The sequence below is a fragment of the Podospora anserina genome, chromosome 2, assembly GCF_000226545.1.
Source record: "Podospora anserina S mat+ genomic DNA chromosome 2, supercontig 2".
NCBI classification, from domain to species: domain Eukaryota; kingdom Fungi; phylum Ascomycota; class Sordariomycetes; order Sordariales; family Podosporaceae; genus Podospora; species Podospora anserina.
Window position 1 is genome coordinate 305,753 of NW_001914858.1, and position 27,003 is coordinate 332,755.

Below are 27,003 nucleotides of genomic sequence, written 5' to 3' on the forward strand. Positions count from 1 at the left end.
GCGGCAAAGCGTTCATGGCTGGTGGTGGTGGACGGAACAGCAGCGCGGACGTCCCGGACAACGAACATAGCCGCAATGAGTGCCCGCGCAATTATTGAGGTAACCATCGTGAGAAGGCGCGCAAAGTAAACTCAGGCTAATTAGATGAGTAAGTAAGGCACTGAGACCATGACTGAGAACATCGCCACCATCAACAACAACGCCGCCGAGGATGGAGAATGGGGTGAAAGAGCAAAAACTCGAGATGTCAATTCGATAGTTCCATGGTGGTGTAGTCGATGGAAAATCCAACCCGGCCTGGTTTACGAATACATATGCATGTCAGCAGCACCTCTTCCCAAACCCTTCTCGTAGTTCCCGATCGAGCTGTTTGGTGTGAACACCCCCCATGGAAATAAGGACCCAGATCACCGGCCGGGGTTCTTCAATGCCCGTGGACAGGGGTCATGGAGGGGTCTTGAGCGCGATGGAGCTGTCGTTGCTACCCTTCCTCTTCCAGATGAAGATGGTGGCTGTGGGTTGGCCGACCGCAGTCACTCCCAGTTGAAGAGCCAATAGTGGCAGAGGATGCACGCCTCCCGTCTTTTGCCCTCCAACCCGGATAGATGGCAATCTATAAAATGGATTTCCGTAAGGCGGTGCTCGGTAAAGGAATTGTAAATGCAGAAGGAGGAGGCCAACGGCTGCTGGTCTTCACATGCTAGTTTGTTGGTGTTGGTGAAAGCGCCAAGGGTTACTTCAAGAATGTCAGCAAAGTTGAGCTTCCGACGGGGATCTCCAAGCGTGGTGTATGGTTCGCTGATACAAGGTGAGAGCATGCCGTAAGGTGAGAGCTCACACCTCACCTCAGACGAACCATAGGTAACCCAAGTCGAAAAAGGGTCCTATTTGTGAGAGCATATTGGCGGGGCTCTAGGATGATTAGAGAGATAATGGGGGTCGTGGTTGTTCGAATCCCATGGACGAGAGTGGTCACTGTAAAGATGTTATGTCGTTATCCTCATCCAAACACCCATTCCTGCCTCGTCTCTCGGCGTAAGAACGCACCGAGTGGCCGTGAAATCCATCATGAAATCAACGACATCACTGATCTCCAGATATGAATTAAGGTTCTGGGGCACCCCAAGGGCACGGTGCTGTCAAAATATAGTGCGGGCCCCCAGCGGGGTACCCCAGCGCTAGCAGCTGGCGATTGCTATACCGCATAGGACAGCCCCGTTAAGTGCGATTTCGGCGTGGCTGCCCCGCGCACTAGGGCCAGATACCGACAAACTGAGCCGGGGAACCCCTCCGCCGCCCACCCCCCGTCCCAGCATCAACACCGCACATCCAGCCAACGACGGGCGTCTTCAAAGGGGTCACTGCAACAAAGTTGAATGCCGCACTGCCGCAGCTTGACGTAGTGGGCTCCTTTTCCACATACTCCACCCACACAACCGAAACTCGATAAACCGATTACCCATTCCACGATAGCCGTCGCCAGCATGGCCCAGGCCTACGACGACGAGGAGCTGTCCATCTCCCTGTCGCCCTCTCAGATCCGCCGGAACAAGAGACAGGGCGACGTAGGATACGGCCAGACTCCCGTCGGCTCCATCAACACCGCCATCATGCTGCCAGGCAACGCCAACCCCCAGTTGCCCATGCGCGACAAGATGCGCACCGAGCAGCGCATCGGCGCCTACAACATTGTCAAGACGCTCGGCGAGGGCTCCTTCGGCAAGGTCAAGCTGGCTGTCCACCGCAGCACCGGCCAGCAGGTTGCCCTCAAGATCATCTCTCGCAAGAAACTTATCAGCCGCGACATGCAGGGCCGTGTCGAGCGCGAGATTGAGTATCTTCAGCTGCTCCGCCATCCTCACATCATTAAGCTGTATGGTCCTCGTACCACCAACATGTGATCCACGGCTGACGCTCGTGTTATACTCCTAGTTATACCGTTATCAAGACCCCGACCGAGATCATTATGGTCCTCGAGTATGCCGGTGGAGAACTGTTCGATTACATTGTCCAGCATGGCAAGATGCGCGAGGATGAGGCCCGCCGGTTCTTCCAGCAGATGCTATGCGCCGTCGAGTATTGCCATCGCCACAAAATTGTCCACCGTGACTTGAAACCCGAGAACTTGCTTCTGGATGAGAACCTAAACGTCAAGATCGCCGATTTCGGTCTCAGCAACATCATGACGGACGGAAACTTCCTCAAGACCAGTTGCGGCTCCCCCAACTACGCGGCCCCTGAAGTTATCGGCGGAAAGCTGTATGCCGGACCCGAGGTCGATGTGTGGAGTTGCGGTGTCATTCTCTACGTTCTACTTGTCGGCCGTCTTCCCTTCGACGATGAACATATCCCGAGTCTGTTCGCCAAGATTGCGAAGGGAAGCTACATGGTACCGACTTGGATGAGTCCGGGCGCATCCACCCTTATTAAGAAGATGTTGGTGGTCAACCCGGTCCAGCGTGCGACTATCGAGGAGATTCGACAAGACCCATGGTTCCTCAAGGACCTTCCATCGTATCTGCACCCACCAGTAGAAGAGTTCCTCAACACCGGCGTCGACCCCAACAAGGCTATCAGGGTGAGCGACATCGCCCCTGGCGCACCTCCACAAGAGCAGGTGAAGCTCCACAACGAAGTCACGGAGAAGATCAGCAAGACCATGGGTTACGGCAAGAGGGATGTCGAGGAGGCGCTGGAAGCCGAGGAACCATCCGCCATCAAGGACGCCTACATGATTGTTCGCGAGAACAAGCTCATGGAAAACAACCGTAAGTGCACTTTTCTTTGATGTAGCCCTATTCTTCCTGTTCGTAGTGTGAACCCCATTACATGCCTTTCCTATGTCATTGGCCATCGTGAGCCTGACGGGATTGAAGCAACCCTTGGACACGACAATCCATTTGGGTCATCGCCGACAGACAACATAGAACTGGGTACTAAAAGCGCCGAAGAACTCTCAGTTCTCACACCAGATGACCCGAATGCGAGTCCCATGTTGGACGCCACAATGTCCTCGGCCCGTTCCATCGCCTCCACGAGCACTGGAGCATCGGCAAGGCCCTACGTTAGCAAAGTCGGCATCCTTCCCAGCAGTCTGCCGGCCTACCACAAGGTATTCATGGAAAGGGAGAAGGCCAAAGCAGAAGGGCAGGATAACTTTCCCGATCAACCGCCAATTCCCGAGCCAGGGGCTCCACGAAGCCAAGCAGACCAAGAAGAGACTCTTCGACGGCTCAAACCCCACAGCCGTAGTTTTGTCCGCATGGAAGATGCAAAGCGGCCCCAAGGCCTCACGCCAGTCAACCCGCCAAAGAAGAACAAGCCCGTTCGATGGCAGTTTGGCATTCGCTCTAGAAACGCACCTTGGGAAGCGCTTGTTTGTATCTACAAATCTCTCCACAAACTGGGAGCAAGCTGGATTGTAGATGAAGACTATGATCTCTTGCATGAGGAGGATGAACATCAGGATTACGACGGCAGACACTCTAGGAAACCGAGCTCGTCGTCCTATACCGACCCAACCAAGCACTACAAGCTTCCGGCCGACCCATGGCATATCAAGATCAGATGGTGCACAGACAGTATGCCCCCCTTTTTATGCCCCCTATCTCTTCTTGGCCCTGACAGCTATGACAGCATTCCAAAAACATTCCGCGGCCTCGGGCCTGAGCGAAACAGGTCATTCACAACCACACCACGTCACCACTCGCGGCGAGAACAAGGATCACAAGGTGGTGGCGACGAGGATGGACGTACAGATCTACGAGATGGAGCATGGCGTTTATTTGGTAGACTTCAAGGTGGACGGGTACGAAACCCCCGAGGGCAAGCTGCTCGAGGACAAGGAGGTGACAAGCCCCTTCCCATTCTTGGACATGGCCGCGAGGCTTATTATGCAGCTGGCGGATGCGGATTGATTATTGCATATTAATAGAATTCTGATATTTCCGCGGATGGAGAAGATCAACATTATTTCTTCCGTTTCTCTTTGTTTTGCTGTGCATTTGCTGAGAAGGATTGCTGTTTGTCTGTTGCTTTGTGGAATTCCCATCACTTGACGGCTGGGGTTGGAGGACGAATTGTATCATTCCAGTTAGCTGGATCTGTGTGTTTGATACCTGTCTGTAGTCGATATCGGGGCTGTGCCCCCTATCTGTATCATCGACATGCAATGCCGGTAAGGCCGCACCCGCCTCATAGGCAAGCATGTTGAGGTGGACCCATGGGGGCACAGGCTGCTGTTTTAGCTTCACAGCATGTGTTGTGTGAAGGAGCCTCTCCAATCATCTCCAATTACGGCTCTTACAACTCGTGGCCCTGTCATATGGAAAGCGAACCGACGAATCGGATGTCACCATGTTAATCTATCCTGTACTTCACACAAGAGCTGAAGCACTACTACCCGTCTCCATAAGGATGATCTGCTCTAGGTGGAACGATACTTATATCGTGCACCCTCATAAGGCTGGCCATTCTGGCATGAGCCATGATCCAGGCTGACTTCAGCACACTGAGCTGTAACAATGGCAACTAACTCACCACGATATGACGGACACCAATACGCACAGGTCTCAGGACCACCGTCGCCGCAAACCACGGCGACAGGAGGGCGCGTTTCCATGGAGCCGCCGTCAGTGCTCCTTTCACCGCCGAGTCGTTATGCCAGTCCAGTATCACCTTTCCCCCAGACCGAACACCACAAGAAGTCGAGCAATATCACATTCGTTCCCATCGTCGATACGGACGAAGATCCGCAATATGGCCACACGCCAACGAGAAAACCAGTCACTCGGACTTGGTCGGCAATTGGCAACTAGTGGCCTGAGATCGCCAGCTCCTTGCTCAGTCTCTTGTGTGTCCCAGCCCTCGTTATCCTCTTACGCAGCTATGATGACCGCCCGCTCTCAGAGTGGCACCTCATTATCACACTCAACACCGTGATTGCTTTCATATCCACCATCTGCCGAATGTCCTTCATTTATCCTCTGGTACAGGCCCTTGCTCAGCAGAGATGGAACTGGTTCAAAAGCCCTAGGTCTCTAGACGATTTTCGTGTATTTGACGAGGCCTCTAGGGGGTCATTGGGCAGTTTGTTGTTGATGATTAGAATGAAGGGGAGGTAAGCAATCATGATTTCACCACGCATGATTGAATGGTGCTGGATATTGACAATATTTGTATGAAGGCCGCTGGGAATTGTCAGCTGTCTCGTCCTCATCACAAGCATCGCTACCTCGACTCTCACTCAGTCTGTCGTCACTTACCCAAGTCGCATGGTGCCTGTCATGGGCAATGACACGGCTGTTGCGAAAAAAGTTGACGAGTTCTACTATGTCTCAGGCAACCGCGCTAGTAAGTAGGATGCCGCTGTTGAGACAGCGTAACTCAGCTAACATGTGGCCAAGATGGACGCTTGTTTCCCCTTCAGCAAGCCCTACGAAGCAGCGGTTCTACCACACCCACACAACCTGTGCCCTATCTACCACCCACCTGCCGAACTTCCGAGTGCACATGGCCCGAATTCAACACCATGGCAGTTTGTGTAAACATGACCAGTGCGTGCGGAGTACAACCCCGAGCAGAAATTCCCAGGCTAATCACTGCGGGCAGATGTCACAAGCCTCCTCACCTACGACGACCTAATCCCAGGAACATCCGAGTGGCACAGAGGCGGCAGACCAAGAACAAACGTCAGCCTACCCAACGGAGTCAGCTTCCAGCCCTACCCCTACAGAAAAGCCGGTCGACAGATCGGTCTCGATGTTGGCATCGGAGCAGGTCTCACCTCCAACTGGTCAGAGCCGCAGCGAGAACAGGAGATTGCCTCCCTCTCCTTCAACGGAACAGAAGGCCAGAAAGCCGAGCTGACGAGCGTTTTCCTCTTGTATTCTGATCCCATCCGGGCGACAGAGGTGATGTTTCACTACTGCGTCAACAGATACAACATGTCAATATCGGAAAACGTGCCCAAGATCCAGCTTTTGGAGTCTAGTACAAAGGTCGAGTATCACGATGCTGAACACCCTCACATGTACAAAACTCTTGTCGATCCTCAAAACTCGAGTGTGACGTACAAATTCGGGTCGACGTCTAATCACTTTCTTACTGGGATGCTGAGGGATTTTTTCGTGGAGAATTCCACTGATAGATCGATGATGGGGACGATGAGGGATATGTTTTCTGTGTTGCTGTATCAGCTCCCTTTTTCGAAGGGCAACGACGATAGAGAGGAGAGGGATGAGCAGGGGTTAGATGATTTTAGGTATGATGTTGTTAGGAATATGTCGTTGAATGTGGCTATGGGGTTGACGAATGTGTATGTTTTTCCCTCCCTTTATTATTTCCCCCTTTGATCGGCTGGCTGATTTGTACGGATGGCAGTATGTTTGACAGCACGACGCAAGCTGTTTCCAGTCTGGTCAGTGGCACGGCTTGGCAGGAGGAGAGGTATATCTCTGTTCGGTGGGAGTGGCTTTCTCTTGTGGCGGCGCAGATTGGGTTGGCGCTGGTGGTTTTGGTGTTGGTCATGGTCCAAACTGCGAGGTTGGGGGTGCCGGTGGTGAAGAGCGATATTTTGCCGGCGTTTTTTGCTGTTGGGTTGGCGGAGAGGGCGGAGGCTGAGAGGGGGCGGGTGAGTGATGTTGGGTTTTCTCCAGAGGTGAAGAAGAACGGGGCGACGCCGGAGGAGAGCTTTGCTTTGATGGGAGAGCTGCAGAAGACGCAGAAGGGGAAGTGGGTTTTGGAGGGCTTGTATAGGAGGAGGTGATCTTGGGAGTAATAGGGAGAAGTAATGGTAGGTATGAGGGAGCCTTTTTGGAGCTGCCTGATGGTTACCTACCTATCGAGTTGATATGCCTTGAGGCTTGTTGACCGTCTTTCAAGACCTATTTAACATGTGATGAGGCCCAGAAAGACGATTGGAAGAATCTGCGTTGAAGACCTTTCGGTAGCTTCAAGTAGGCCCCTGTATAGTGTCTAAGGTATTTCAACCTCACTGTTACCTAGTATAAAATTGATTGGACAATGGGACAAAGGACTTTGAGCCAAAGTCTGGCAGTCGAAGAGAGATGAATGAACCGACCAATGAGCCCACAGACGGCTGCGAACTTCTAATATACATAGCCGAGCTATGGAAGTGCCTTACTTTATTTTCCGTCTTTTATCTCATACTCAGGCAATATCAAATGTGGCCGATTGTACCTCCTGTTGAGTCACGCCGTTCCACAAACTGAAGATATATTTGCTTCGGGGACGTACTTCGCCATCAAGCCGTGAAGTTGTATATCATCACGGATTGGTAAGTAGGTACGCCAGCGTCTTCAGACGTGATGATGTCTCCCAACCAAGACACCACGGCACTTAAAAACCCCCTCGGGGCAATTTTTTGGAAACCTGTCAACCTGCAGCACAGTTACCGATATGGCACAAAACACTACACCTCATGAGAAAAGTCCCAATATCGACATGATTCATCACGCTTCACTACGGTCGCTAGGCACGATGATGCCTGGCCCGATCGAAGCCTCGTCCATGGTTTTCCTTCCAGCCAGTCCACATAACAGTCCAGCAACGGTTACATTGTCCGCAAAAAGATCTGTTTCTACACTCCGGACAGCAGTCATTAATTGGGGGCAGGCACTGACTAGCATTGCTTTTAGTCTTTGCCTGTGGCTTCCCATAATCATCGGTATATTGCACGTTTATGATGGGCGCCCTCTGGCGGACTGGCTGCTTCCAATCACACTCAACGCCCTTATCGCTTTCATTTCAACTGCCTGTCGGACGGCTTTTATCTTCTCATTAGTGCAGGCTCTCGCTCAGCAACGGTGGTATTGGTATGAAAGCCCAAGGTCACTTGGCGATTTTAGTGTTTTTATGAGGCTTCGAGAGGAATATGGGGAAGTGTGAGACTGATGGGTACAATGAGAGGAAGGTAAGAAGCCTACACCAGCCTTAGAATTTGGCATTCCATAACTAACACTTCCTATACAGGCCGCTGAGTAGTATGACATGCCTTGTTTTAGTCACAAGTCTTGCGACGTCAACCATGACTTAATCCGCCGTCACTTATCCCGTCCGTTTTATTCATGTTAATGACGTCGAGTCTGCTGTGATTGCGAGATGCATTGGGTCGAGAAACATGAGGGCATTGAATCCGTAAGCAACACTTCCTAAAGCGGCGGGAATAATACAGTTTTGACCTGGAATAAAGCTATAAATTCAAGCGACTTCTCGTGAGCAGCCCTCTAACTCTGTCATCTCATAATTCGGCATCACGAGTACCAATCTGTAAGACCGCAAAATGCACATGGCCCGAGTTCAGTACCATGGAGGTCGGCGCGAAAACTGCAGGTAACGAACGGGATAAAACTCAAGCCAGTAAAACCAACCCCCGACGTCTCAGGAACCTTTACCATGGCCGCAGGGATCACTGACCCATATTGGTCTCGTTCAAGCCTCTCTTCGCTGTACTTTAATGGGACTGATGAACATAAGGTGCAAATCGCAAGTCTTTTTTGCCCTGGCAGATTTGCCGTTCTATCGCGCATACGAAGTCATATTCTACGACTGCGTCAACCGATACCAAGTATCAGTATCTGAAAACATACCAACGACAGAACTGATTTCGTCAACCGCTCATACAAACGTCGGTGACGGTGGGCAGTGGTTGATCGACAAAGAAGACCCTCTTATCACATACCTGGTTTCCAAAGGCTATAGCACATTCACGTCCAAGAACCTGAACGACATCTTCCTCCAAAGCAATGAGTTCGGACAAATGCTATGGGAGTGGTGGTCATACTATAATAATTCAAAAGACGGACAAGATTGTACAAGCCAAGAGTTGCATCTTGACTCCGTTATCCATAAAATGTCACAGAATCTTGCTGCTGAGCTCACCAATGAGTATGTCAGACTTTCGCTTCTCAGCTTCAAGCTTCCCAGCGCAAAAATGATATCGACCTCTACCCACTCATCCGAGCATCTCAGCTAACAATCTTGCATCACAGCCTCCTCGATCCCAGGAGTGAGGATGTTAGCCTCGCGTTGGGAACAGCATGGCAACAGGAGATCTAGGTCTCAGTCCGTTGAGAGTGGCTTTTACTTATCGCCGCACAGGTTTATCTATCTCTCATTGTCCTCATACTGGTCATAATCCAGACATCAGATCTCGGCCTCCCCGTGGTCAAGAGCTCCATCCTGCCTGTTTTCTTTGCTGTTGGAATGGCCGACAGAACGAAGATAGAGAATGAACATGAGAGAGGAGCTGCCGGATTAGCCACCTCTGGCTTGACAGACGAGGAGAAAGACATTGGCCCGGAAAAGGCATCTAAACGGGGCAAGAAGATGGACAAAACAACACCCAAAGAAAGCTACGCCTTGCTTGGGGAGCTACAAAAGACACAGAATGGAAAATGGGCTCTCAGGAGTGTGTAACGGGAAGGCTGACGATAAGCGTTCCACCAGAGCTTCATCTCGATCTAATACAACCAGATATTCTAACAAGACAATCAACAAGGGATGCGAACACTAGTATAAATATATACAAAAGGCTGGACAATATATACAATGATAGGCCTTACAGCGCAGCACACATGGAGGATCGATATTAACGAAAGTGAAACATCACGTTCTCAGCCCCAAACATTTCTTCTGGGAGATCTATTACTCGTTGCCTTGTCCAGCAAGTTCGACTCTATCCTGCCCTAAAGTCTCCCCTCCTCCAAAACCTCGATCAGTTCATCCAACCTCTCAATCACCAAATCAGTATGCTCATGGTCCACCAAATGTCTATTCACATCATTGACCAACAAGACCGTCTTGGCACCCGCCCTCCTCCCAGCAGTGATATCATCCACTGAGTCACCCACCATTATCAACCCACTCGCATCCGCCACCTCCTCTCCCTTCTCCGTATGGAGTAGCTCCCCCTCTTCTTGCCCCCTCTCGGCAATCTTTTCCTTTTCCTCCGCCTCATCAACGGGAATGCCAGGCTCACCAGTTGACTTCCTCACCAAACCCCAAGAACGGGCAATATGGAGAATACCAGCGGGGTCGGGCTTGGGAGGGCGGAAATCACGGGTGACGATGGGGCCAAAGACGGAGGAAGGGAGGAATTTGTCAAGGAGGTTCTGGACGGGGAGGTCAAAGTTGCGGGTGCAGATTCCTTTGCGGATGGAGCGGGAGTCGAGGTAGGACATTAGGGGGGCGAGGCCGGGTTGGGGGACCTGGGTCAGCATGGCTTCGCGTTCTATGGTGCGGATTTTCTCCATGGCGGTGTGTTGGTCTTCGGGGGTGGGGAGGGAGTAGACGTGGTCGAGGATATCGACTGATTTGGGGATGCCGAGGGCGGAGCGCATGGCGGCGAACATGTAGGTTTGGGGTTCACTAGTTTTATGTTAGTTGGCATGCTTTTGAGGTTGGGGGGAATGGAAGTGAGAGTGAAATGGTGGGTGAGTGAGACATGATGGGTGGGAGGTATGAGATGTGACAGGTAATATGGGGCAGGCTTCATAAGAGCTAGAGGTCGAAAGACACAACCTCGAAGTCTGACTCAGGGACTCAAAGCCCAGGCTAGAAACACAAATAAGCTCACCATAGCGTCCCGTCGACATCAAAAACGATGCCCTCTAGCTTGCGGGTGTTGGGGCTAGGAACAAATGGCTGTTTCAACGGCGCGAATTTCCACGGGGCTGAAGTAACGGCGGACATGATGGGCCAAAATCTTCGCATCCCACCGTCTGGAAGTTACTTGAAATAAAAGGTGCGGGGTTGCCAACAACCCTATATAAAAGTTGTAAAGAAAGTGAGGGTATCACAATATCGATAATTGATGAGGGGCTCGAGTGAGGATCCAATTCGTAAATGCCAAGAGATATAGCTCCAAAAAGATTGATGCTTAAATAAACGGCACAACAAGAGGTTAGGTACCAAGGATTCGGAATGACGAGAAAAGGCAATCAATCAGCAGCTCAATGTGAAACAGCACTCGTACAAGTCACACTCTGTCAAAAGAAGTCTCACTTGACCCCGCGATTTCACCTTTTGCTTGCTCTCAAAGCGTCCGTTCTTCTAGAATGTTTTAGGGCTGGTACGTCACTGGCTGCGATTAGGCGATGGATCACCTGCGGGCGGCTTGACCAACCGAACAGCGCGCAAAACACCCCGGTCCGGCAGCCCCCATGCACGGCCTGACAGGGCAGTTTTAGCGGGAAGTGGCCGCCTTTTTCTTTCAAGGATCTGCGGGCAACACAAGGAACCTGCGGCGGGGTGCGACAGGAAGACCAGAGACGGATCGAACGGCGGCGGCAAGCTGAGGCAAGCTGTGGGTGGTGCTGCTGCCCGCTGCCGGAAGCTGCACCTCAGCTTGATCTGGGAACCTGACCTGCCTGCCCAAGTGGAAGAAGCATCAAAGAAAGGAAACCAGGAACCAGCAAAAAAACAACCTCCGAATTCCATTGCATACCTCGATTCAAACCACCATCCGAACTCTCTGACGGCGAGGGACCTGTTCTTTTTTCTCCCACTCGTGTCCCTTGCATTTCCCCTTTCCAACAACATCAACACGTCTCTCTTTGCGTCTGCGTACTGGAGACTTGTTGTTCTATTCCTAAGCCGCTCACCCCTAGGTTGTTCGAAGCTTATCTTCAGATTGACTATGAACTGCTAAATGAGCTCCTCTCCGACACTGCCTTCGCCAGGCCAATGGCCACCGCGAAGGCCCTCCAAAAGAAGTGTATGTTATTATACTCCATCACGCGACATGATCCCCAAACTAATCTAACATCCTCAGAAACTGCGCAATGGCACCTTCATCATCCCCGCCACCGGCGAGCGCTCCCGCCGCGTCTTGACCCTCCGCACCAACAGCTCCGGCCTATCCTCCCAAACCGACGGCACCCGTTCCCGCTCCCTCTCGGGCCTCACCACCTTCCCCTACGAACAAACATCCTTCTCCGACCGTTTCTCCCACCTTGCGCGACAAACCCGCGAGAAATGCGCCTGGATCCTCCGCTGGCTCGACTCGCCCGTCGGCCACGGCGTGCTGAAATGCACGCTGGCGTACACACTCGGCAGTCTGGCTACCTTCTGGGCGCCCATCTCCGACTGGTTGGGCCGGCCGGACGGTAAGCACGTGGTGGCCACGCTGACTGTTTATTTTCATCCAGCGAGGTCCGCCGGCTCGATGATTGAGGCGGTGCTGATTGCCATTGTTGCGGTGGTGTATGCGCAGATTGTCTCGATTTTGTCCATGGCGACTTCGGTGCTGGTGGGAGGGCAGTGGCATTGTGTTCCCTTGGCGCATGCGCTGGTGCTGGCCGTCTTCATAGGGGGAGGATTTGGGTTTATTGGTTGGGTGAAACAGCGGATGGGGAATCCGTTGGTGGATGTGGGGAGTACGCTGGCTTCGTTGGCGATTATTGGGGTGGTGACCAAGGAGACGGCGGTGTTGACGGGGGTGTTTTCGAATCAAAAGATCATTCAGATTCTCAAGATGTTCTTTTTGGGGGTCAGTGCTACTACCGCGGTTAACCTTTTGGTGTGGAGGGTTTCGGCGAGATCGTTGTTGAGGGACACCATGACCAAGTCTTCGACTTCGCTGGGACACATGCTGGCCTTGATTACGAGTGGGTTTCTCAGTGGCTCAGAGGAGGATGTCACGTCGGGCCAGTTTGCGGCTGCTTCAGCTGCGTACAACCAGGTGTATCCTCAGATGATTAAGAACCTACGGGAGTCCAAGTTTGAGCGGTATCTTCTGGGTCAGGAGAAGCTGTACCAGCTTGACAGAGCTGTTGTAAGGTCTATGGAAAGGTTGGCACAGTCGATTGGTGGGCTCAGGAGCGCGGCCAACACGCAGTTTGCGCTGTTGAGAGAGTCGATGATGCAGGGGTCTGGAATGATGTCTCCGGCGGCGTCGCTCTACTCACCCGTCTTGCAGCGGACGTTGTCAAACCCCCTTAAGAGCGGGAAAGGGTTTGGTATTTTGTCCGCGATTGACGAGGCGTCAGACGAGAGCAACGAGGACGAGAGAGGCCGTGTTAAAGACCGGCGTCGATCGGATGCTACGACTGCTAGCATCCCGTTCCGCAACTCTTCTGATATCTTTGAGCTCTTTATCAACCTGCTGGGTCCGTCGATGAAGTCCTTGGCGTATACGCTCTCCGAGGTGCTGCGCGACCCACCATTTGGCACGGCCCCCGACTACGACATCACTATCAATGATCACTTCCGCCAGAGTCTTACCGATGCTCTGTCACTCTTCAACGGGGCAAGGGCGGACGCTCTTCAGGAGTTGTACAAGCACATCGAGCTGGATCGTACGAGATCGGCCAGTATCCAAGCCGACTTTGAAGAGGTGGCGGCGGCATGTGGCCACTTCAGTTTTAGCCTGCAAGCGTTTGGGGAGGAGATGCAAAAGTACCTCGACGTGCTGGATGATTTGAAGTTCGCCAATGAGCACAGGTTACGGAGCTGGCATTGGATGAAGTGGTGGGGCAACCGACGCGGATACAACAACCGCAAGATCACGTTGCCGTTTGACCATGCGGAACGGGAGACGCTGATCAAGCCGATCAAGAAGAGCCAGATGCCGAGGGGTATTGCGGATTCCATGGTGCAGAGACGTGATACGTATGCATGGAGTGCTGTTCCTGGGACGAACAAGGTTATTGCTACGCTCTCCCAGAGGCTTCTCCGGGTGTTGAGAAAGGTGGCGAGGGATGACAGTGAGTTAAATTTCTAGCTGCTATGAAATATGCCCATGCTAACAGGTAAACAGTCCGGTTCGGCTTAAAAGTCGGGGCTGGAGCAGCATTTTGGGCCATGTTTGCCTTCATTCCGCAAACTAAGGATACTTACCAGCACTGGAGAGGCGAATGGGGTCTGCTGTCGTTCATGATCGTGTGCTCCATGACGGTTGGCGCATCCAACACCACAGGCTGGGCCAGATTTATGGGAACGGTGGCCGGTATCTCAGCATCGGGCTTCAACTGGACTATCAGCCAAGGCAGCACACTGGCACTTATCCCCCTCGGAGCCATGGTGGCCTTCTGGGCCTTTGTCGTCATTGTCGCTTGGGGTAAGGCTCCGCTGGGTAGAATCACGCTCCTCGCCTACAACGTTTCGACCCTGTACGCCTACAGCCTGTCGCAAAAGGTGGATGACGACGACGACGATGAAGGCGGCTCGAATCCCATCATTGGGGAAATCCTCCTCCATCGTTTCGTGGCTGTCACGGCTGGTATCTTGTGGGGATTGATCATTTGCCGGCTGGTGTGGCCCATATCGGCACGCAAAAAGTTCAAGGAGGGCTTGAGCATGTTGTACTTGCAAATGGGGCTCATCTGGAAGCGAGGACCGCTGGCTATCCTGCTCAGGAGTGATTGTTCCCGGTCCTATCTACGGTCTGGTGAGCAGGCTGCTCTCCAAAAATACGCCGCCCGGCTGGATGCCCTTCGTGGGAGCGCGACCAATGAGTTCGAGCTCCGAGGTCCCTTTCCAGCCGAACAATCCGCTCGTCTGATGGGCTGTGCGCACCGGCTCTTGGACGCATTTTACGCCATGTCACTGGTCACGCAGAGGAAGGGCAGTTTAACGGAGGGGGAGCGAGCGCTGCTGATGTACACGGCTGACGAGAGAGCGCAGCTGTGCGAACGCATCTGTCATGTGTTCCAAGTGCTGGCTTCTTCCCTGATGCTGGAGTACCCCCTGACGGACGCGGTGCCGAGTGTTGACCGGACGAGGGACAGGCTGCTGGCCAAGATTTTCCAATTCCGAAAGGAACACAATCCTAGCGTGGTGCTGGACTATTCTTCTTCTAATGCGGGAAGTGGTAGTATCGGGTCGTCGGGGATGGGGTTCGGAGGACTGCTGGGTAAGCTGTCGCATTTGAACGTGGAGGAGAGAGATTATGCTCTGCTGTATGCATATGCCTTGGTAACAGGGCAGGTGTCGGAGGAGCTCAAGGTGGTGGCCAAGGAGATTGAGGGGTTGTTTGGTGTGTTGGATGAGGATGCGCTTTTGTTGCAGTAAATAGGGTCAAGATTGAGTACGATAAGGGAGTGACGGCGGGCTAAAAAAGGAGTTGGTTTGGTTTGGGTAGGATGGGCAATGGGAACAGGAAAGGGAATTTTTATGGGAAATAGCATGGTAATGATACCTAAGAATAAATGACATAGATGTACAAAGTTCACTTGAAGCCTTTGGTGACGTTGGTGTGGAGGTGTTGTCCGATGCCTGGCTGGAGTCTGATGTTTTGTTAGAAAACGGACTTTGACTTTGAACTGGCAGGTTGTCATGGGCACCAGTCACTGAACTCATCCCGCGATATCCCAGACTTCCCCAGACTTTTGCCCGCCACTCATGATCATGACGCTGTTGACATCTCGCGACAACAGGCAGGACGAGGTCAAGAAAATGCCAAGGAAAGACATTCTTGTTGTCTGATTGGACAATGGTTGGCTGACAATGGGCCTCTGTGGAGCGCTGTCTGAGCTGTGACCCGCCTGTTTCGCGTCGTCGCGAACAATTTACGCGTGAATGCAGCGCGTCGCGCCAGGGGCAGGAATCCTGGATCCCTGCCTTTGCTCCTTCGCGTTCTTCACTTTTTAGCAATCCACTCTCGACTTCAACCTGCACTTGCTTCTGTTTTCCCTCCATTCGCTCTTCCCAGCTGTTTTCAAGACATCGTTCTCTACCCAAAAGATACCCAGCTGTGACTTCCCATCAACTCCTCCAACAAAACATTGCAGGAAAGAAAGAACCAGATCACCATGCCTGGTTTAATAACTCCCCGTAGGACGCGGTCCACCGTCAAGGGCACCAAGATCCCTCCTGCCACGTCGAGTATTGCCAACTTAACAAAGATCTCTAAGCTCTCGACCCTTGGGAAGGACGTCACTTCCGAGAAGAAGGCCACCACCGGCACCATCTTTGGTCGCACCTCCAACATTGAGATTGTCCTCACCACAAAGAAGAGGAAGGTTCAGGATGAGGTCGAGCCCACACCCAAGAAGCAATGTCGGGAGCCCGAGTCGAGACCAATCACGACTACCATTCCTGTTTCGAAAAGGAAGAAGACTGTCACATTCGGCCTGACTGAGAACTCCGCCCCGGCCAAGCCAACTCCAAAACGCGCCGCTCCGGCATCCACACCCAGCAAGAAGCGGTCATACCAAGCCGACGACGAGACCGATGCCTCTTCTCACACCTCGGCTCTTCTGGAACGTCTCAACATCCGATCCCCCATCCCGAAGCGCACCAAGACAGTTGTCACCCCAGCCCAAAATGATTACGACCTCCCCCAAGAGCTCCTCGACCTCCTCGACATGCAGACCGCCTTCCTCAAGACCCTGAACATGGAATACGCCCACAATGGCACCAACTCCCCCATCGACCTCCGAAACCTCTACCCCAGTGTCACCCGCACCTGGGGAAAGCGTAGAGTGTTACTCGTCGACATTCAGCGTCTGCTCGGAGTCCTAAACTGGACACCCGCCAAGTCCTCCCTCGAACCCCTTTTCATCCTCTCCGACTATGGCCGCCAGAAAATCTGCATCGACTTCTCCCCATCCCTGCCTGCGGGCCCGATCAGAGAGGCCGACTTGAATATGGATTTCAAGTCCAACCTCCGCACGTTGTGGATGTCCTCCAACAAGAACGTCACCCTCTTCCTCGGCACCCTCCCCAAGGCTCCAATCAAGAAGTGCGAGAGCCTTCTCAAGGCCGCGATCCCAAAGCAGACAACCCTTGACTCCCTCAAGGCTGGTATCCAAGCCAGAAAAGAAGCCGAGCAAGCCGCCAAGGAGGAAGCCGCCAAGAAACTCGAGCAGGCGGTCAAGCCTGACGGAACAAAGATGACGCTGCTGGAGCGGATCAAGATGAAGGAGGTGGAGCTGAAGAATATGCCCGCGGGTCCTACGCCTCAGGAGCTGCAGAGGCAGGCGGCGCTTCACAGGGCGGAGGATGTGGCGGCCGTGATTGGGATGTTGTGCAAGGCCAGTGGTGGGCAGGCGAGGGTGTCGTTTACGATGCAGCAGGTCCTGACCAAGCTGAAGGATTCGCTGAGGACGCCGATTAGCAGGGAGGACGCGGGGATTTGTGTGAGGTTGTTGGCGGCGGAGGTGACGCCCGAGTGGATTAGGGTTGTGAAGCTGGGGGCGAGGGAGATGGTGGTTGTTGCTGTTGCTGGGCAGCCTAGTCTGACGGTGTTGAAGGAGAGAGTTGGCAAGTTGTTGGGTTGAGGGGAGGTTGAGATTAGGGTTGTCTGGGTGTGGCTTGAGGTTATTTACGGAAAGGGTGGGGGAGTCTGGGTTATGGCTTGGGAAGATGATGCGTTCTTTTTCGAAATGGGAAACATGAAGAAGGAAAAAAAAAGACATGGTGATACCCCTGTATTTTGTTGGGGAACTTTATTGTATAAATTTCTGGGAATGGGGACTTTGGGGGTATGTTATTACTACTACTTTTATAACTTTGCATTTTGGGGTGGGCATGGCATTGCGTTTTTGTTGTACTTCATGGGAAAAGTACGCGCGTGGTATTATGGCATAGCATAGTTGGACTGAGAAGTCTGTCGTGTTTGAATGAAGAAGAGTCAAAGCAAGAGTTGTGCCTGGTGGGCTTGATGTGTGTTGGTGTGGAGATATATACTCATCACTGCGGAGCAAAGCTTTTGGAAGAGGGTTTTTGTTTGTGTTTCAAACAGCAAGACGTAGGTAAACACTTTGGGACTTTCTGACTGAGATGGTCATTTTTGAGAGGAGAGAGATGCATGCATGCCATTCTCAACTTTTTCCGAATGGCACTTGAAAGATAGTCCGCCGACTTTTAGAAATCCTTGGTAGGTCTCCGAGGATAGTTGTTGATAATCAGTTCAGGGTATTCAAAACATTCCATACCTACCATGATGCCCAAACCCAGTGTAACAAAAGCGTAAGCACAAGGATCTCCCATAACTGCTGGCTAGATAGGCAACCTGGAATACAGGCGCACAGTGTTCAACCAAGTTTATTGCACATTGTACAAAACCCCTATCATCTTCCATCTTGACTCCCCTTCCAGATCTAACAAAATCGCCTGCCGGGCTTGGCACACAATATCCATCGTCCGCCCCATCCATCCAAGCAGCTTCCCAAGCCCCCCCCAGAAAAACCCATCCCCCCCTATCCTCCCGTTTAGGCTGGGCGAGAAGTGATGTTGTAGTTAGGTCAGGACAGCTGTTGGCTTGATTAAGAAGGCGACGGCATAAACGTGATCTGGTCTGCTGATATAGAACTGGTATTTCATCGCTGAAGCTATGGAAAGACTCTTTCTTTTTGTGCCCACGATTCTGAACAGATCAGGGGTGGAGAAAAATGTGAGATGAGAGAAAATAGTGAAGAAAATCGAGGAGAAAAACAAGTCTGAAAAGAGATGATGATTTGATGCAAGGAAACACCCTTTTCTCGTACGAATGGTTTCTCTTAGTAGTGCCTGCCGCCTGAGGACGACCCCCCGGCCCCATGGCCCGTCGTAGGTTTTCCCTTCTCAGCTCCTCGGAGGTTAACTGTCTTCGCGGCGCAGGAGGGAGAGGTCCGCTGGGAGGAGCTGGTCGCATGGGCAACGACATGGTGGTTGATTTGGTGGCGGTACTGGGAGATGATGTGCGTTGAGGAGGAGCCATGCTCGGGGACGCTGTGCGCTGGGGGGGAGCCATGCTAGGAGAGGCGGTGCGCTGAGGGGGAGGAGCTGTACGTTGGGGAGGAGGAGCCATGCTGGGGGAGCCGGTACGACGAGGGGGCTGTTGGTCTTCATAGGCAACAGAGCCAGAGGGCCTGGATCTGTGCTGCATCACCGAGTTCGTGCTGGCTACTCGCGGTCCCAGTCCCGGATGTACATTCGCTCCACCTGCGCGGCCAAGGCTGATTGATCCGCTGCCGCTGCGTGGCGGGGGTCGTGTCGGTACGCTATCAAATTGGTCACGAGGTGACACCATGGTCCCCAAGATGGGAATCTCACCTGAAGTGGGTGTTTGCTGAACCCCCCCCTCATTCTGTGCTGGGTACGATGGCGAATCACTGGAGCGCAGGAGATCCTGGATAGCCGGAGAGAGCTGCGGTGCCAGATGGGACTTGCGGTTGTCCCTATCCATAAGACCGCAGGCCCATTCCCTCAGATCCACAGGTGTTCTCTTGGCTGCTTGTACAAAAGGATCGCGGTCCTGTGGGTTGGGTCAGTGTCGGTGTTGAGTAACATGCTAGGTGAGCCATCACTTACAAAAAGCTCTTGAGGGGTTGGTCGGCGCTCGGGTTCCTTGTACAGACACTTCTGAATCATATCATCAAGAATCTGAGGGAAGGCGTCGCTCTTGGGTAGCCTGGGCGCGGGCTCGTGTACAATCTGCTGAAGCAGGTCAAGAATACCGGCAGGGGCGCTCTCGGCATCAGAGAGTTGGTCCGCTGCGGCGAATGGGAACTTTCCAATAGCCAGTTCCATGATGGACAAGCCGAAACTCCACACATCTGACTTGACCGTATACTTCTCACCCTGAATTCTTTCAGGGGCCATGTATGTTGACGTACCGACAAAGGTGTCAGCGATCGAGTTGATGAGCTCACCGGATACGCCAAAATCGCAGAGCTTGATGGATCCTCGCGAGTTGACGAGGATGTTGGAGGGCTTGATGTCGCGGTGCATGATGTGGTGTTTTGAGTAGAGGTATGTAAGACCTCCAAGAGTCGCCTCGGCGATCTTGCCCAAAACATCCACACGGACGGGACCGAATACTCGTGATACCCTGTCCAGAGAGCTATCCGAATTACTGTCAGCCGTGTCAAACACCTTGAGAGCAAGAATACAACACACCCGACATCCATGTACTCCATGCACATGATCACATCGTTGTTCTCGTTCAGGAAAGCGCCGTAGAAGGTCACGATGTAGTCGGAATGGCAGCCACGCATAATCTGAAGCTCACGAACTATGCGCTTCCGCATCTCCTTCTTGGCCTCGACATGAATGATCTGTCATTTGGAGGTTAGAACACCCAAGGAGCCAAGCAAGCCACCTTACGAAGACTAACCTTGCGGGCCATCACTGTGTTGGTCGGGATATGCTTGACTTTGCTGACGGTTCCACCATTGCCAGCTCCAAGATCCTTGATGATCTCCAGGTCTTCAGGCTTCAAGTCCAAGTTGAACTCGATACCAATTTCTAGCTGTTCGTCTTCCCCCTTTGGGCGAGCATTCTCGGCGGTCGGGGGAGGCTTAGGGGCGGCAGGTGTCAGAGCAAGACCCTTGACGTTCTTGCGCTTCATAGAGCGCGGGGCGAATGCGTCAGCCATGGTAGACGGTTCGAATTCGCGACGAGTCTTGTGTTTCGATTGTCTGGAATTACTGAGCGCGCGCCGAACCTGATCGCAATTGCCTGCGGGCAGGAGGCAACACAGGTGGAGTTTGGGCTCGGGGGGCTGGCAGGCAGCTTTGGACCGTTCGTCGGGCGCCGGTGAAAAGTAGTCTGTTGCTCCGTGGTAACCCTCTCAGAGCTACCGGAGACTAAAGATAGGTATTACTGGCAACGGATTCTCGCGTACCTCCTCGGGGTGCTGGGCTCGTCGCGTTTAGTGAGCGGTGGATCGGGCAAACCACAGTGTTGGAGAGGTCCTCGTAACCTGGAAGTCCTTGAGGCGGTATACGTATGATATGTAGGCTACAAGGCAGGTAGACACAGACAAGGCGCAGCACAGGTTCAAAGAGATAGTGAGTGAGGCCTTAAAGCGATGGCAGCGGAGAAGGAGGTTTCATTCAGAAAAAATCGGGGGGATGTGGACGTTTCCTAAGACTGAGTGTCGCGGACGGTCAGTGGCAGTCAATGTGGGGTTCCAGGAGGTGGCCTGGGCTGCGAAGAGAGAAACGAGGCACAAAGGAGGGGTGGTGTCCGTGATCCCCTGCGATTGGGAGGAGACAGGGGATGAGCCAGGGGCACGTCCCATCAAGGTGCCCTCCACCTGCCAACTGCCACTGCACGCTCACCAATGATTTCTAGAGAACGGCTGGTTTGCCGCCAATATTTGCAATGTCTTGGATGAGAGTCAGCAGTAAAGGAAATGCGACTGGATTTCCCAAGATGCGAATAAAAGGCGCAGAGTTGACTTATCAGTATTGTCCATGTCTCTCAAAGCACAGTGTTTGGTTGAAATGGACTGCACTGTGTAAGGTAACCAAGACTTTCAGTTGTGATGGGAACCCAACTTTGAAGATGGGCTGGTAGCTACTGTAAACCTAGGTGGTAGGTCCGTTCGTTATGGCCTGGATCTGAGGTCATTTTATTACGAATTCAATATCGAGGTGCAGGATGAACGGTCCCCTTGCACTGGCAGGAAATCTCGAATCCGCGGCGAGAAATAGGGGCAGGCGTGTTTCGTCTGGTTTTGGTTTTTGGTAAACCATGCCGTCTGGCTTGATTGGGAAGATTTCATGCGACCTCTATATCTGAAGAGAGCTATCGCCCACGACCGCGGAGATAAGCGCTGGGCGTTTAACTGCCCACTGCGTTTGGGCTGCTACCGCCACGCTACAGCCGTCCTCCCTTGATGATCTCATCCCTGGCCTCCAAGAGCCGAGTCGTTCCCGGCCTCCACTGCACATCAAGGAGTTTCCTGGGTAGCTTCCGCCCCCGCGCCGCCCCGCTGCCGGGGAAGCGAACGCCGAACCCACGTGCGTCAAGCCCGGGATGCTATTCCCGACCGACCTGAAGCTTTGAAGAATAAAAAAGTGAGATACTACATAGAACAGAGACTTGAACTGTAGTTGGAGACAGGGGACAGTGTACGTTACACATCATCAATATCAGGGATTTCTGAGAATGATATTACAGAGCTTAAAAATCATTGGGATGCGGCACCAGTGTGTGGATCTGAAATGGAAAGTATTCTTCGTTAACCAGCAATTTTAAAGGATGCCGGGATTTTGCGTTGGAATCGAGGGAATATAAATTCAAAGCAGCATGTATTCAAGATTGTGCGTTGGCTACTGGGCGAGAACAGTTAAAGTTGAATCCCAAGTCTTACATCACTGGACCTTGAAGCACGGACCACCTACATACTCTGCACGATTACAGGCGAGGCTGAACGCGTCGTGGTGCCACAGTTGGGGCGTGCGTTGCTCCAAAAAAACCAATCTTCCTGGCTTCGCAGCAGTGTCAGCCTTCCCGTCTGTGTCGCCGGCAACTTTTGGCAGCAGGCAGCCAGAACCTTTGAGATCCCCACCACTCGCTGGACAACTTGCGCCGGCCACTCCTTTCCCTTTTCTTTTGCTTTCTTTCCTTCTACACCACACGCCCGCGCCCAATTGCCAGCGGCGCTTCCCACTATCGCAAGTGACCGCTTTTTGGCCAAGCAACAAAACGCGCCAACTTACTCCGTAATACTGCTGCAGACCGACCTTCAGTTTGCGCGATCCCAACCACGAAAATGAGCAACGACTTGCGCAACTTGATCGATGGCGAGGCCGAGCTCGATGACGAGGATGATGATGCCTCCTTTGATGAGGAGGCCGGCGAGGGCCGTAGGGACAAGCCCTTAATCGATGATTCCAGCGAGGAAGAAGATGATGACGATGATGAGGAAGAAGCTAGAAGAGTATGCTCCACCTTCACCATGCGCCCACCATCCCTAGTTTCTGTTGCTAATTCATCTTTGACGTGCCTAGATTCGAGAAGGCTTCATTGTCGATGAGGACGAGGAGGAAGAGGAGGACGAAGATGTCGAAGAGCGACGCAACAGAAAGAGGCGTCGGAGAGCCGAAAGAGAAGAAGAGCAACTCGATGAAGAAGATCTCGATCTCATCGGTGAAGCAAACCCAGACTGGGGACGCAAGGCACAGCCCCAGGTACGCTCAGCCAGTTGATCATACCAACATTCATCATGTGCTAACACCATGTCCAGCAAAACAAGTTCAAGCGGCTGAAGCGCGGCCATCGCGATGAGGATCGTGGCTCCGAACGCCGCGGCCTGGCCGAGATCTTTTCCGACGATGACGAAGAAATGGCCGACGACCGAGCCTATGGCCGCCAGAGCCACCGCCAAGCCGACGAGTTCGATGACTTCATCGAGGAAGACTACCCCGAAGATGATGAGGAGCGCATCCAACGCCAGGAGGATATGGAAGTTGCCCGGCCGAGAGATAAGGGTCTCACCGTCGATACGACTGGTCTGGATAAGGAGGCGCTTGACGACATGGAAGCTATTTTCGGAAATGGCGAAGACTACGACTGGGCTCTGCAGATGGAGGAAGAAGAGGAGGAGCGCGAACGTGAAGAGCAGCAGATCGAGCTCAAGGATGTTTTTGAGCCGTCGCAACTCAAGGAGAAGCTCCTTACCGACGAGGACAACGAGATTCGCGTCAACGACGACCCAGAGCGTTTCCAACTGGATCGCAAGCCTTTCCAACATCAGCAAACTTCGGCCGAAGGGTTCAAGGAGGAGGCCAGATGGATTACCAACCTCATCTTGCCACACAAGCGCCTTTCAAGTGATCTTCACGGACCTTTGACCAAGGCTGTGTGCCAGGTACTCGAGTTCTTCGTCATCGACGCCTATGAAGTGCCCTTTGTTTTTCAGCAACGCCGAGACTACCTCATTCATGCCAAGAAGTCACGAAACTTGGATCGTGATGATCCGGATGCTCCCGCATTCAACATTGATGCCGAAAAGTTGCTTAACCAGGATGATCTCTGGCGCATTCTTGAGCTGGATATCAAGTTCCGGTCCCTGGTTGAGAAGAGAACAGTGCTCGAGAAATCATACAACAGCTTGAAAGAGAAGCTCAACATCCAGGACGACATCATCGAAAGCATGACTCGTGCGGCCGAAACGACAGAAGAGTTGCAGGATCTACAGGATTACTTCAACTTCCGGTACTCTGCCGAAATCAAGCAGGCTGCTGCCATGGCCGCTCAGGAGGAGGGTCACCAGACCGAACAGCTCAAGCGTCCGGGCACCAAGACAGCCCTCTTTGAGCGCATCAGGAAGTCCAAGGCCTACGAGTTCGTGCAGGCGCTCGGCATCTCGCCTGATCAACTTGCCAGAAACGCGCTACAAGACGGAAGGAGGGTTTCATCTGATGACAATCCCCAGGACCCCATCTCGCTCGCGGATAGCTTAGTGGACAACTTTTTCTACACGGCCGAACAGGTCACCAACGCGGCCCGTCAGATGTACGCAGAAGAGCTCTTCGTCAGCCCCCGGATGCGCAAATTCTTCCGTAAAAACTACTACGGCACTGGCATTGTGAACTGCCGTCGCACAGAAAAAGGTCTCAGGAAGATCGACGAGTCTCATCCATATTACGAGATCAAGTATCTTGTCAACTACAGCATCATGGATTTCGTGGATCGGCCCGAGGTGTTCTTGAAGATGATGAAGGCAGAAGAAGAAGGCCTGGTGGAAATTCGCGTCGAGCTCAGCAACGAGCGTAGCTTTAGGAAGAATCTTTACCAAGATTTCGTATCCGACAACTTCAGCTCGCTGGCTGATGCGTGGAATGGGGAGAGAGAAAAAGTGCTCGACATGGCCATTAACCGTCTCCACAAGGTGATTGAGAAGGGTGTCAAGGAATCCATACGGACTGCGTGCCAGGAACGGCTTCTCCAAGCCTGCCGTGAGGAGTATTCTAAGCGTCTCGATCAAGCCCCGATCAAGCCCAAGGGCATGGTTCTCGGCACAGTACCTCGAGTGCTTGTTCTCACCAACGGCATGGGCGACCCCGGCCGCGACCCTATCTACTGGGCGTGTATGGACGAGCATGGCAAGGTGAATGAGTATGGCACCTTTAACAACCTGGCTCGGGATGAGAACCAACGCGAGGAGTTTGCTTCGCTTTGCGTACGGAAGGAGTTTGACATGGTCGGTATTTGTGGCTTTTCGGCAGACACACAACGACTCATCAAAGACGTCGAGGGCCTCATCAGCGACAAGGGTCTTATGGGCCCTCCCTACCCTGACCCGAAAACTGACGAGAGTCGTGTCGATCTCTTGGACGTTGTTGTCGTCAACGATGAGGTTGCGCGCCTGTACAAGGACAGCCCTCGGGGCGTCACAGACCACCCCACGTTGAATCCTCTTACTCGCTACTGTATCGCTTTGGCTCGGTACATGCAAAATCCGCTGAAGGAATATGCCGCTCTTGGCAAGGATGTGATCTCGTTGTCGATCCACCCATACCAGCAATATCTCCCGCAAGACAAGCTCCTCAAGCAGTTGGAGACGGCGATGGTTGATATGGTCAACCTTATCGGTGTTGAAATCAACGAAGCTATGAAGGATCCATATACCGCAAACTTGCTTCCCTATATCGCTGGTCTTGGCCCTCGCAAGGCGCAGCTTTTGATCAAGGGAATCAATGCCAACGGCGGTGTCGTCAATGCTCGTGACGAACTGGTTGGTGATTTCTCTCGCCACAAGATCCCAGTGCTGGGCCCAAGAGTGTGGAACAATGCCGCAAGCTTCCTCTACATCGAATACGACTCTACCCATCCTGACTCGGATCCACTGGATAACACACGTATCCATCCCGAGGACTACGACCTGGCTCGCAAGGTCGCCGCCGATGCCTTGGGTCTCGACGAAGAGGATGTCAAGGCCGAGACGGACCTTAATGGACCAGCCGCTATCGTTCGCAAACTCTTCAATGATGATGTCCAAGAAAAGGTGAATGAGCTGATCCTCGAGGAGTACGCCGAGCAGTTGGAGCGCGAGTACTCGCAACGGAAGCGCGCCACGCTTGAGGCTATCAGGGCAGAGCTGCAAGTGCCGTTTGAAGAGCTTCGCAAGAACTTTGTAACTCTTACTGGCGACCAGATCTTCACCATGTTCACCGGTGAGACAAGGGAGTCGCTTTGCGAGGGTATGATTGTGCCAGTCAATGTCCGCGTTGTGAAGGACGACTTCGCTATCGTCAAGCTCGACTGCGGCATCGAAGGCAGAATTGAGGCTCATGAAACCTCGCACCGCCACTCCGTCAAGGATGTTTTGAGCGTGGGCCAGACGGTTCAAGCCAAGCTCATCGACGTCAACCGCAAGGACATGACCTGCAAGCTCACCATGCGGGAAGAGGAGATGCGCAGACCTTATCGCAAGAACTATGATCACGGCCGGGATCAATGGGATTATAGACTGGAAGATGCCGACCGTGAGGAGCTGCGCGAGAAGGACAGGGTGACGGGACGCACTCAGAGGGTCATCAAGCACCCGCTTTTCAAGCCTTTCAACAGCACCCAGGCCGAGGAATATCTCGGCGGGCAACCCCCCGGAGAGGTTGTCATTCGGCCATCGTCCAAGGGTAATGACCACCTTACCATCACGTGGAAGGTGGCCGACGGTGTCCACCAGCATATTGACGTGCTGGAGCTCCAAAAGGACAATGAGTTCTCTGTGGGCAAGGTCCTCAAGGTCGGGAGCAAGTACACATACACCGATCTGGACGAGTTGATTGTCGACCACGTCAAGGCCATGGCGAAGAAGGTCGATGAGCTGATGCAGCATGAGAAGTTCCAGAAGGGATCGCGTGCCGATCTTGGTAAGTTCTTCCTCCCAACATACTGTTCTGGCCACTGATGGATCACTAACACGTCAAAACAGAAAAATGGCTCACAACATATATCGATGCCAATCCAACTCGTTCCACCTACGCCTTCTGCATCGACAAGAAGCACCCGGGCTATTTCCACCTGTGCTTCAAGGCGTCCAAGAATTCCAAAGTCAACGGATGGGTGGTCCGTGTCGTACCCCATGCTTACGAGCTGATGAAGAACGCCTACCCGGATATGAGAGCTCTCACGAACGGGTTCAAGCTCCGGTATCAAAGCGAGATGCTGAAGATGCAGCAGGGTGGCGGTGGAGGAGGGGGCCAGAGACGCTAGTAGTGTCTACGTCGATGGTTCTGTTTTTCGACGAGTTTGGGGTTGTTATCAATTTTATGTATTCTCACTTGCCTCTTATCTTTTCAAGGGGCGAGCAACAAAAGA

General features: G+C 52.9%; 7 protein-coding genes across 7 annotated transcripts; 5 read left to right on the top strand and 2 right to left on the bottom strand.

Moving 5' to 3' along the window:
- Positions 1-1,484: 1,484 nt before the first annotated feature.
- On the top strand, positions 1,485-3,917 carry PODANS_2_770 (uncharacterized protein; the record flags this gene model as incomplete). The annotated part of the gene is made up of 4 exons (XM_001910786.1): positions 1,485-1,873; positions 1,933-2,768; positions 2,961-3,581; positions 3,637-3,917. The coding sequence occupies 4 exons, from the start codon at positions 1,485-1,487 to the stop codon at positions 3,915-3,917; spliced, it is 2,127 nt and encodes a 708-aa protein (XP_001910821.1).
- Positions 3,918-4,967: 1,050 nt separating this feature from the next.
- PODANS_2_780 (uncharacterized protein) lies at positions 4,968-6,766 on the top strand (the record flags this gene model as incomplete). The annotated part of the gene is made up of 5 exons (XM_001910787.1): positions 4,968-5,119; positions 5,186-5,352; positions 5,406-5,555; positions 5,611-6,316; positions 6,382-6,766. 5 exons carry the CDS (start codon positions 4,968-4,970, stop codon positions 6,764-6,766), a joined length of 1,560 nt encoding a protein of 519 aa, XP_001910822.1.
- Positions 6,767-9,707: 2,941 nt separating this feature from the next.
- PODANS_2_790 (uncharacterized protein) lies at positions 9,708-10,734 on the bottom strand (the record flags this gene model as incomplete). The annotated part of the gene is made up of 2 exons (XM_001910788.1): positions 9,708-10,389; positions 10,598-10,734. 2 exons carry the CDS (start codon positions 10,732-10,734, stop codon positions 9,708-9,710), a joined length of 819 nt encoding a protein of 272 aa, XP_001910823.1.
- Positions 10,735-11,794: 1,060 nt separating this feature from the next.
- Positions 11,795-15,033, top strand: PODANS_2_800 (uncharacterized protein; the record flags this gene model as incomplete). Its single annotated transcript, XM_001910789.1, has 2 exons — positions 11,795-13,727; positions 13,799-15,033. Coding segments are annotated over 2 exons (3,168 nt in total), but the record flags the coding sequence as incomplete, so codon positions are not given.
- Positions 15,034-15,773: 740 nt separating this feature from the next.
- PODANS_2_810 (uncharacterized protein) lies at positions 15,774-17,243 on the top strand (the record flags this gene model as incomplete). Its single annotated transcript, XM_001910790.1, has 1 exon — positions 15,774-17,243. The coding sequence occupies one exon, from the start codon at positions 15,774-15,776 to the stop codon at positions 17,241-17,243; it is 1,470 nt and encodes a 489-aa protein (XP_001910825.1).
- A 1,606-nt stretch (positions 17,244-18,849) lies between these two features.
- PODANS_2_820 (uncharacterized protein) lies at positions 18,850-20,323 on the bottom strand (the record flags this gene model as incomplete). The annotated part of the gene is made up of 5 exons (XM_001910791.1): positions 18,850-18,947; positions 19,000-19,201; positions 19,258-19,789; positions 19,846-20,003; positions 20,063-20,323. 5 exons carry the CDS (start codon positions 20,321-20,323, stop codon positions 18,850-18,852), a joined length of 1,251 nt encoding a protein of 416 aa, XP_001910826.1.
- Positions 20,324-22,450: 2,127 nt separating this feature from the next.
- PODANS_2_830 (uncharacterized protein) lies at positions 22,451-26,898 on the top strand (the record flags this gene model as incomplete). The annotated part of the gene is made up of 4 exons (XM_001910792.1): positions 22,451-22,618; positions 22,689-22,868; positions 22,925-26,555; positions 26,618-26,898. 4 exons carry the CDS (start codon positions 22,451-22,453, stop codon positions 26,896-26,898), a joined length of 4,260 nt encoding a protein of 1,419 aa, XP_001910827.1.
- Between the last annotated feature and the right edge of the window lie 105 nt (positions 26,899-27,003).